This window comes from Piliocolobus tephrosceles, chromosome 14 (assembly GCF_002776525.5).
Source record: "Piliocolobus tephrosceles isolate RC106 chromosome 14, ASM277652v3, whole genome shotgun sequence".
Lineage (NCBI taxonomy): Eukaryota > Metazoa > Chordata > Mammalia > Primates > Cercopithecidae > Piliocolobus > Piliocolobus tephrosceles.
In genome coordinates this window covers 37,416,813-37,428,937 of record NC_045447.1, presented here as the reverse complement: position 1 = coordinate 37,428,937, position 12,125 = coordinate 37,416,813, and the positions used below count along the sequence as shown (strand labels likewise).

Here is a 12,125-nt window from a genome sequence, read left to right as displayed (position 1 = left end):
TCTTAATGGAAGACCACTACTGCTAATTGCCTCTCTTTCTGAGTTCTATCCCTGCTTCAGGTGGGGGTCGCTATGTCTGGAGAGGGGACTGATTTCTGCTAGGAGAAGATGTGGAGAAATAGCATCAGCTGTAACATTCTCATTTATCATGAAAACAAAGACAGAGGTAAAAAAATCTGCTGATACATTTAGAGGAGACAGAGACCAACTGTGGTTGGGAAATTGAAATCAGAATAGTCTTGATATCCTAGTTAACATATAGGAAAGTACAGATTTCTGGAAATAGCAGTTGGGCACCCCCATGGGATTGTTTTGAGCCAAAGTGTTTTCTGAAAAGTGAGCATAGCTGTCTTGAGAGCCAGCATGTACTGTCACGTAAGGGAAGCTGGGAATTGGGAAAAATGAAATTTGCTGGTTCAAACTATCAGGTCCATATATCAACCATCATTCAGAATGAAAGGAGCTACTGACAAAGCAATCTTTCTTTGGTTCTGAAGTTTGATTGATTGGGTGATCACATTAGAAGGCAAAATTTGCTGCCAGTGGAGAAAAAGACCTGAGATCCAAACAAGGATCCCAAGGTTTTGTTTGGGACCCTAAAGGGTATTAAACTATAGAATGAGTTTTTTTTTCCTACTTATTTTCCAACTAGTGGAAGAATACTGATTTAAGAATCATGAGTTTTAGATTTCAGTCCCAGTATTATTATCTAATTGTACAATCGTGAAAATGTTATGTAATGTTCCTGGGCTTTCTTGTTTATCAAATGAGTAGACTGGATTAGATCAATATTGGGCCCTGCCCGCTGTAAAAGCTAATCATTTTAGTTTTTCCATCAGATTTGCTACAGTATTTGGCTGTTAGAAAATACAGATTTCCCTGAATTTTGGGAGGCAGACGTGGGAGGATCACTTGAGGCCAGGAGTTGGAGACAAGCTTGGGCAACATAGCACATAGCAACACCCTGCCACTACACACACACACACACACACACACACACACACACACACACACACAATACAGATTAAATTAAATTAACTCCCCATTTATTACACTGTGCCACCACTCCCAGATACCTGAAGCAACATCATTTGGGTAACAATAATTTTTTCCCCCTAACAACTGGGTAAATAAATATTTGTTGAATAGGTGAAAAATAAATTCCTAACTTCAGCAACTTCATAGCTAAGTGCTTATGAGTTGAAAACGAAAACAAGGGAAGATGAATAGCTCTTTGCTTCTGACTTTGGCATTTGTGACTTGCTAGGTTGGCAAACTGAGCACATCCTGAATAAAGGTGAATCAAGAGTGACTGATTAATACCTTCTATGGCAAATGGCTTCCCCACTGTGAGAAGTTTGCAGTCAGCATCTATTGACACTTCATAATCCAGAAGGGCTTTGTCCATGATGAAGGCGTCTAGTTTCTCTGGATCATTCCTATATTTAAGACCAGAGGAGAAAAGTGAACATGATTCATTCATGGGAAGGAAGCATGAAGGCTGACAGCCGGCTTTTGTTTAGGGGACAGAAACCTGGACATTAAGGGCTGCACAAGCTACCTAGGTGCTGACTTAGCTGTCTTGGCTTCTCACTGATCTCCAGACTACAGATCAGGGGAAACAGACACTCTTATAAGAGAGTGTGACATCTTTCCAGTGGGTTTATCTACCGGCTCCTTTCATTACTTCTAAATCCATCAGTAAAGCCAGAGCCACTCTGAATTGAATAGGAAGTGCATAGAGAAGGTTTATTCTTATTACACTATGAGAGTGACTTCTTGTCATTAGGCATTGCATTCATTGTTCTCTATACATTTTATCACTCAGAATGACTGTGATATAACAGATGAGGAAATTGAGGCTCAGAGGGTTGAAGTAACTTAAACCAGGTTACACAGCTAGTAAGTATTGGGACCAGATTCAAATGAAAGGTGAGTCTCAGCACAGGCTGAGCTTCCACCTACAAAGAGGTCAAGGAAGGAGAAGTTTTATAAGGAAATAACTGTCTAAAATACATGCAATGATTTCTTTGTTTCCAGCCACTTCCAATTCTTTTTGGAAAGCTGAAAGACATACATCCATTTAGGAAAGGATTTTCTATCAGGAAAAGTTTCAGAAAAATTCTTAGTCCAATTTGCTTTTATTGTGACTATGTCATGAGCCCATCCCTGGATATTGTTACCATGGAAATGGACTATTATTCTTATTGGCTAGGCAGTGTAACCTGGAGCCAGGGGTGGGGTTCACCACACATAAATCAGTGAGAGTAGAAGAGGGATGAAGAAATGCAGGATGCTGTGACCAAAAAGAGGGAATGGATTCTTTGAAGACCAGAAAAGCAACCATTTTGTGCACCATATCATCTCCCCAGTTAAAGTGTAAGTTTCTTGAGAATAAGCACTCTGTGTTACACTTCTTTCTATCTCATGCAACAATGACCTCAATTCCTTTTTATTGTGTAGGTGTAGGTATTTACTTTTTGAAAATAAAAACATTTATTAATTTGAAAAAAGAAAGGATTTTCTACCCTTAGAGTTGTCCAAACAGCTTTGCAAAAAGAATAACTTTTCTATCCCTTCTGGGCTCAGTCCTTCCTCTCTTAGATCCAGTGGAGAGGCTGTTCTAATTTAACACAGTGTGACTTCTAAACAGAGGAGAATATGACTAGAATTCATAGAAAATCAAAAAGAGAAAGATATCCCTAGACACCAAGAAGATTCATCAGTGGGCAGGAAACACATCTTTACACGAATGGCTTCGTCTGGGTCATGTATAGACATGTATAGTCGACATGTATAGTCGATTGGTCAGCTTCTCTTTTTGGTACCAATGACCATTGCTTTCTTATCCTACTCTTCAAATAAGTGAAACAGCCAATTTAAAATGCACCCCCTTTTCCAAGAGGTATTGGATTTAAGTTACAATGAGGCCCGCATTTAACTTTAACCAAAATGAAGCTCCTCCCAGCTCTACAGTAATGGGAAGCTTCAGAAAGGCTTGGCGATGTGGATTATCTCCTAGGAGGTGATAAGGAATCTTAATGGAATCCTGGCAATAAAATAAAAACTGAGCTGAGAGCTGTTTCTCCAATCAAAGTTCGACTGCCACAGTACCATAATGTGCCTTGACAGCTACCTAGCAACAAGTTATCATTTGCCAATATTCCACAAATATTTGTGGTAGCAATATGACAATAAAAAAGATGAGGTTCATTTCAGTTTTTTCAAACCAGTAATTCATAAAGCCTAATGTCTCTGGTATCCTTCCTTAAGATAACTACTCTTGATTTTGGACTGCAAAGTGCAGATAGCTATAATAAATTTCAATCACATGAAAAGACAAGAAGTAGTCAGTTCTCAGACTCCCATAGGACCCTTAGTCACCAGTGAGGAAATGGCCAAGTGGGATCCAGGCACAAGTAGCTTCAAGACTGGCTGAATCACTGTTGTGGTTTGCAGGGCCCCCAATGGTTATTTCTATTATAGAATCATGCCCTGTCTTTTCTTAAGCATTGTTTAAAAATACATATCACATATCACAAGACAACCAGTCAAATATTAACATAATAAAAAGAATAAGCATTTTATTGGGAGTTAATTTTTTTAGATAACTGTTAATGAGAAAGCAGGGCCCTGAGAGAGTAGAATTAAGTAGATGAGAATTTTGATGGGAGAGGGAAAGGACAGGTTCAATATGTAGAAACCTTTCTTGCACAGGCAATGCTAGGGGTTGTGCCTTGTAGGTCAGTGCTCTGGGATGCCAGGGAGGTAACATGAAGACTGTGGTTGTGGGAAGTGGTGGCTAAGGGCACAGGAAATGATTAGACTGAAAGTGGAGAGTTAAGGCCTAGAGAGAAGTGGTGAGAGGGCATTAATGGTAAGCTGTGCATATATTCCAATTTCACCTCAATCAGTGAATTGCTTGGGGAGCTTGTTAAAATGAAGATTCTGATGCAGTAAGTTTGGGATGAGGCTGGAGTTGCTGCATTCCTAAGTAGCTTTCAGATACCAACTGGAGCACAGATGTTGCTGTAACATGGACTATTCTGCAAACATCAAGGGCCTACTCTTCCATCATGGTTCCTAGACTAGTCTGAAGTAGTGGTTGGATTCCAGAGACCTGGTCCTAGTCCTGACTCTGCCACTCGCTAGTTGTATTACCAAGGAAAATGGACTTGTTTTGGGCCTTCATCTGTGGCTGCTTTCTTAAAGATTGCTTCTCTTCAGGCTAGGGTGGCACCAGTGCTGGGCATGTGGGACTTCTCAGGTAAAGCTCCTGAGATACATAAATTTCTTGAGTGGAGTGGAAGTGTTGGGCACTGCAGCAGTAGCTCGTCTCATCCTTTTTCACACTGTCAGCAGAGCCCAGTTTGCCATTTGCTGGAAACCATTGCTACCCTGACATCTTATACTTTCTTTCAACCATAAATTTGCCTGAAGAAGAGAATACATGAGAAGATCTGGGAGGCAAAGGGACTCTAAACTTCATGTCAGAGAGAGACTGTAATGTGTTGATGTTCTTGCAAAATTAAAAGTGACATTTCATAATACACATCATATATAATTTTGCAAATATGAGAGAACGAGGCTTTTTCTCTAAGCTATAGTTAAAAGTCCATAAAACATTTTAAGTGGCCTGTTTCTAAAGTTGTTGAGAAAGACAAAACCCTTGTGTTCCATGAAATTATTTATTTATTTCTATTCTTTCTTAAAAAAAGAATTTGAGGTGGCAGGTCCTGCTGTCCATTGGGGAGATTATTGACGCTGACCATGGAGACACTAGTTTCCTGATGCTGCACAATTCTAGGAATTGGAGGTGTGGATGTCTGTTATTAACTTGATTCCATCAAGCAAGAGGGAGAAGACTGCTTACCCTCATGCCTTCCTGTTTTTCAGGAACCATTCTTTCCCTTTTCTCAGGAAGACTAGACAGAGCAGAGCCATCACTGCACCATCTGCCTTTGTATTCAACTTCATTGAATTACGGGCTCTGATAATCTGCCATGGCAGTGTGATTTCTTGTGATTGCTTCTCATAAATTCTGATGAGAAGAATGCAAGCATGGGAATCACTGTCTTCTATCTTATTTCCTTTCTATAGAAAATATCTAAGATAAATTCCATTTCCTCATGGCAAGAGGAGGCATTCCCTGGGTTTAGAGATATATTCACTGTGAAGGAAAAGGTTGCCTTGGGACACTTTATCCTCTGGCCATATTCCCTGTGTGTTTGACTGTTTCAGCACCATTGTTTTCTCAAGTGATATAAAGCCAGCATTTACTTCCTCCACCATCTGCTATGCTAATGGCCCCACTGGTTCTTTGAACAAAGCTACTACCAACTTGAGACTATGCAGGTCACAAGTAATCTAGGTTACACAATTAAAACTATTTCACACTGTCTCCTGGGATCTCACACAGTATAAAGTATTAGTTAACACAATGTGGGTATATTTATCTGTCATTTTCAGAAACTAATATACACTATGTCAGTAGCTAAATTACTTCTCTTCAGTGAGAATTTTTCTTTGGATCCAAGAGGTTGACACTCACTTCAGATACTGCACTCCATCAGGGGTGGCTGGAACATTGTACCTTCTCATATATTCATGCATCTCTGGGAAACTTTGTCTCACATAATCTTCAGCACTGCTTTCTCGGACAGTTCCAAAGCGGAATCCTTGGGAAGGATGATGTAACTATGAGGCAGAGAAAGAAATGGCTTAAATAAAAATTATTCTTAGAATTGTTTTTAAACATTTTTTTCCATAATTCTTTGAAACTTAATAATAATTTGGAACATTTTTAACCCCCGGAGGCAGAAACATGTACATAGAAATGTACAGACATGGCTACATGCTTTTTACATCAAACATTGTTCTATCTTTAGAAGCAAACAGATGGAAACAACAACAAAAAAATACAAAACAATTTTTTTGCATGTTGAGAACCTATTAGAATTCTTTAGAAGCTGTGCAAATTGGCATGTAGAATCAGTCTCATTATTGTAAATTGCATATCAGACAAAGTGTATGTTCACAATAAAGATTATGATACTCCTTGGTTAAAATGACATAAAACCCAAGTTAAAACCTTGCATTCTGAGATTACAATAAACCTGCCCTAATGCTGTAACTTTGTCACTTTTGTGTTTAGCCACCTTTATACTATATTACATTTTGTTTATTGAATTTATTTTTGGTGTTATTATAACATGCTATCTTTCCTTCAAATAACAGTATTATCCAATGCTGAGTCATGCTGTACATTTGCTCAAATGGAATGGTATTTAAGATAATTTGGAGTGACAGAGGGGAGGGTGGCAGGAGTAGACCTAACAATTTCATAGGTTTCCAGGATGCAAGACCTCACCGCATGTATTAGTTGGTTCTCATGCTGCTATGAAGGAATATCTGAGACTGGATAATTTATAAAGAAAAGAGATTTAATTGACTCACAGTTCTGCATGGCTGGGGAGGCCTCAGGAAACTTAAAATCATGGCAGAAGGCACCTTTTCACAGGGCAGCAGGAGACAGAGTGAGTGCCGAGTGAAGTGGGAAGCTCCTTATAAAATCATCAGATCTCATGAGCACTCACTATCATGAGAACAGGTAACCTAAATCATGAGGGTAACCGCCCCATGATTCAATTATCTCCAGCTGGTCCCTCCCACAACATGTGAGAATTATGGGAACTACAATTAAAGATGATATTTGGGTGGGGACACAGCCAAACCATGTCACCACGAGAAAAGACTGTGCATTGGGAGTCCTGCAGAGACTTTCTGTTACTAAGGAGAATAAAGATATATCACACGAAAACTTACTATTCAATGAAAGTTGTAGAGAAGCATTAATGTGTAAAGCATGGACTATTTAAAACATAAGAATGAACTGGGATTGGGCCGCATTACTGTAGTCAGCAATATTTAGAGATTATACATCTCCGCAATAATTATAGTCAAGTCTTTGCACATTTTTGTTTTGCTTGATATTAACATTTTATATAATTAGTTCTGATGTGAATCTCTGGGGACAGAAATCTATGGATGGGCTTCATGGAGTTTATAAACCTCCTGAAACAGTAGGCAATAGTTTTTGTAAATGTGTTTGTAATTTTCATCTAGGAGGGAGTATCTTCATCTCCCTGAAGTATACTTCATCTAAGAGTATTTTGTTAATAATTAGGTTTTTAAGTTGTTTACCCTAAAAATGATTAAGAACTCACCGAATATGGTGACAAATAACATATATTTGAAGATGAATTAGTTTTGACACACAGTAAACATCTAACAATATGTTAATAGTTAAATAAATTACATGGTACATTCTTTTTTTGGTTTTGTTTTGAGGCGGAGTCTCGCTCTGTTGCCCAGGCTGGAGTGCAGTGGCGTGATCTCAGCTCACTGCAAGCTCTGCCTCCCAGGCTCATGCCATTCTCCTGATATGGCATATTCTTATAGAGTGTAATGCGACATATAAATCACGTTTGTAAAGTGTGTTTCATAAAACAAGGCGAATGCTCATATGACAAGTGGAAAAAAACTTTCATATGGTATGATAAAAATTAAATATGTATACATTTATTTAAATGCTATGATTTCCCATATATATTATACACACACACACACACACGCACATACACAACCTGGAAGAAAACCCATTGGTGTTGAATTTATAGACGTATTTTTTTATTTACAGATTATCTGCAGAAACACTTATCATGTTTGTAGGTAGAAAAAATATTTTAAAATCAGCAAAATCATTTATTTATTCAACATTTATTGAAGGTCTACTGTGTACAGCTCTCAAAGTTACGAGGGTGACAAAGATAAATACCTGCAACCACTGCCATATAGGAACTCTTAAAACCTGGTTGTTCATTGTATTTCTTTGGCATTCCACTGTTAAGTAAGTAATATAGCTTACTCTGAGTTTAATGTAATTGTTCCATACAGTGAACAAATTCTAATGTTTTATGTCAGCATAACCTTAAAGCCACATCAACAATAATAACAATATTTAACATTTATTAAACATTTAGTATGTGCCAAACATGATACTTAGAGCTTTACATGCATTATCGTGCTGAATCCTCATAATAGCTTCATGAAGAAGGCACTGTTGTTACTTCCTCTTAGGGATGGGTAAACTGAAGCTCAGTAATGTCACACAGTTTTAAGTAGCAGGGACTGGGTCAGAATCCCTGTCTATCTTATTTCAAAGCATATGCTATTATCTACTACATCATCTTGCATTCTAGCTCACTACAACCACTGAAGTAATGATGTTTATTAGGAGGAATTCACCAGGCTTTAAAAAATATTATCCTTATGCCTTGAACCCCCTGGGCTGTTCTCATAGCAGCAAATTGCAGTCATATGGCTTGAGCAAGGCACATTTATCAGCATTGTCTGCCCAACATCTATTAATTTTTCAAGACCTAGGTCAAAATTTTCTATGTGAAGTCTTTTGTCTTATGTAGCTTCACCCTCCTACCCAGAAAAACAACAATAATAAAACTACTTATTCATCTGTGCTGATATAGTAGCTTGTACATATAAAATATGTAGGCAAAGACCTAGGTCAGAATTTTCTATGCGAAGCCTCTGGTCTATTCTAGCTTCTACCTCCTACCCAAAACAACAACAATAGAAAAACATAACTACTTATTTATCTGTGTTGATACAGTAGCTTGCACATATAAAATATGTAGGCACATATTTATTTAAGCAATCTTTGACCTTTCTGTGCATTATCTCCTTTGATCCTACTAAGAAATGTGAGGTAGATATGCCTATCATCTATTTACATAAAGAAACTGAAGGTTAGAAAGTGTGTCATTTGTCCAAGGTCACAGAGCTAGTAATTGTACCTGGGATTTGAATTCAGCCTGATCAAAGACATTCAGCTTTAGACAACCGTAGAACACTGCTTCTGATACTATATCATACTGACTGCCTCCATCTAGTCATTACAAAATTTGCTACTTGTATGCCAGGCAGTAAGCTAAGGGCTTTTAACATTTTCACAATAATCTTACATGATAGATGTTATTTTCTTATTTTGCAGATTAAAACACTGAGGCTTGGATAGTTAAAGTAACACCAACTTGTCACAAGTAGGAATTCATAAGCTTCAGCCCATCCTATTTTCTGTAACTTGCAGACCAAGTTTCATTTGTTTGTGTAGTACAGTTACCGATCACGACCCTTGGCACCTTGCAGGTAGTCTACATCTGTTTGTCAAGTTAATTCATTTTATCTAGTCTATTTTTCTATCCTGCTTTATCCATTTAACTTATATGCATTCTTCTGCTCTCAGTTCAGTAATTACTTCCCTAATTTATTGTGTAGGCCAGATTCTTTTTTCATAAGCCCAGTACATATACCTATCTTTTGTAGAACCTATCACAGTTGCAGTTTTAAATTTAATTATGTAATCATGTGATTAGTGTCTAGACTCTCAGTTTCTTCACTAACTGGAAGCTCCATGTAAACAAGAATAATGTTCATTTTAATTTATCCTTGTATTTCTAATGCCTTTCGTTGTGTAGTTGCTCAAGAAAATACTTGATGAGTAATTAACTGATAACTATTATTTGAACTTAGAGGAAGGTGACAGCTTTGTCATCTCACCTAGCACAAACTATGCTAACAGTACAGCTTGCAACTCAGACTTTCTAAATAAACCCTCTCTTTAAGGTAAAAGGCCTGTAGAATCATTAATTAAAATACCTTTCTGTCATATAGAAACAGAATTCCTTCCAGAAGTACATTCTTCACATTATGTTGTGATAATACTTTTATGGCCTATGACTTGTTTTTAGGGAAATCCTGCTTTTCTGGGTCTCATTTTCTTTTCTGAACGCACCAGCACATTATTCCTTTCCAAAGCATGGAAGGAATCAGGGAACCAGCAGACCCAGTCTCAGAATTCTGATGGAGGACTGTCTCTTTGTGTTTTTCCTTTGCATGACTTTCTGTTGTATTTGTTCATCAGCTCCCATATCTGCCTTATTGGCTCTGTGAAGGCAAAGGTTCTGAGGTTCTGAGAATGGAAAGTTCCTGTAAGGGTTAGCAAATAACCAGACTGCAGGAGAGAAGGCGTCTTATTAGCCTGACACTCTAACATAGAGATGTTTTGTAAACACTGCCACTGCTCTTATTCGAGTTACTGTCATTTCTGTCATCCACATATTCCCTTTCTTCCTTTCTAATCCACTCAGAGAAACCGTAGAATTCAGATCTGATCATGTCCCTCACTTGCTTAATACCCATCAATGGTTCCCCATGGCCCTTGGGATGAAGTCCAAACTCCTCATATGGCCTCTAAGGTTCAGCATGTTTGGCTCCTGCCCTCCTTTTCCTAGCCTTGTCATTCTACTCTCCTCCTGGCCTTCCAAGCTTTGGCCAGTTCTCTCATTTCCAAAGCAAACATTTTGCTTGATCAGAGCTCTTGCATATAGTCTTCAATCTGCCTGGGACACTTTTTCCTCATCCCTACTGCTTTGCCTAGCTAACTCTTAAATGTCACTTCGTGAGGAAAGCCTTCACTGACACCTAGACCTGTAACACCCTCCCATTATACCTACAGTTTCACATAGCACTGACAACACTTGGAATTATTTTTGTAATTTGCCTTCCCTGCTAGATTGTAAGTTTCCATGAGGATGGTGCCCATAGTGATCTCATTATTCGTGTGGTTGTAAGTCTTCAACAAATGTCAGCTGCTATTATTATTATGATTGTTATGCAACAAACACAGTGCTTAGCACATAGTGTATGCTTGATAAACACTGGCATAATATATGAATTATCATCATTATTAAGAGAATTAATGAAATTAGGTTAGATACATTAAAAAATTGATGCTTTTCGTCACACCTCCTGCTGTCTTTTTTCTCCTTAAAATTAATTTTTTCCTTTGTTACTTTAATTCTTTCAAAAAGATATATTCTTCTTTCTGTGTGTGAGATTATATTGAAAAATAACCATGGGCTACTCAACAGTCACAGAATAATAGAATCAGAAAAGGGATCTGAGAAGCTATTCATGCAACCCAGTGGGGCAGGATAGTCTACCCTGTGTGTAATTCAGACAGCCAGGGATGTCAGAAAGCCTATATCAAGGAAAAAGGATAAAAGTGTACAAAGAGCTTAAGCATTTGAGCTGCATTACAACCACCACCAAGAAGTCCCAGTGAGAGAAGCATTTCTTTAAAGTTTCAGCTAAATATCTCACCAGCTCTTCCGATTCTGTTTATATTTGCATCAACCTCTTTAGGCCTCAGGGAAATATGTAAAGTTAAACTGCCTATTTGTATGTGAATTGTTCAGTATTAATGGAATACTGAACTCTACACAGGGTACCTACATGGAGAATAATCAAACAGACATTCCCCAGAAAGCAGAGAAATGGCTCAAAACAAAATGAGGCAAACTCGGGAAATAATCAAGTTGCTATGTCCAAGGCAGATGTAATGCTGCAGATTAAAAAATAATCCCGGCCGGGCGCGGTGGCTCAAACCTGTAATCCCAGCACTTTGGGAGGCCGAGACGGGCGGATCACGAGGTCAGGAGATCGAGACCATCCTGGCTAACACGGTGAAACCCCGTCTCTACTAAAAATACAAAAAACTAGCCGGGCGAGGTGGCGGGCGCCTGTAGTCCCAGCTACTCGAGAGGCTGAGGCAGGAGAATGGCGTATATCCAGGAGGCGGAGCTTGTAGTGAGCTGAGATCCGGCCATTGCACTCCAGCCCGGGCGACAAAGCGAGACTCTGTCTCAAAAAAAAAAACAAAACAACAACAACAACAAAAACAAACAAACAAACAAAAAAAAAACAAAGAAAAAAACAAAAAAAAATCCCAATGCTGAGTATACTCACTTAAGGTCTACATCTGTACCCATCTGAGATTAATACTTAATTCATCAGTGAAATGTAGTCACTGGACCTGGTATTACATTCCTTGGAGTTGGGTGGAAAGGACTATTCCTAACTTGCCTAATGGAATAGGATATAGTATGTATTGAATTCACAGCTCCCTTCCACGGCATTACCTTATCCACTTATAACCTGTGGATGCTATAGTATCAGGTGGTCTCAGGGATGGAAGGGGCTTTGTA

At 38.5% G+C, this 12,125-nt stretch overlaps 1 protein-coding gene across 1 annotated transcript in view; it reads right to left on the bottom strand.

The window, feature by feature from the left end:
- The window catches only part of GRIN3A (glutamate ionotropic receptor NMDA type subunit 3A), a 165,601-nt gene that overhangs the window by 50,366 nt on the left and 103,110 nt on the right, over nt 1–12,125 (bottom strand). The window contains exons 4-5 of the mRNA XM_023202520.2: nt 5,552–5,697; nt 1,324–1,439 (exon numbers count right to left, since the gene is read on the bottom strand). Of these exons, the coding sequence (XP_023058288.2) occupies nt 1,324–1,439; nt 5,552–5,697 (262 nt within the window). The remainder of the gene's footprint in view (nt 1–1,323; nt 1,440–5,551; nt 5,698–12,125) is intronic.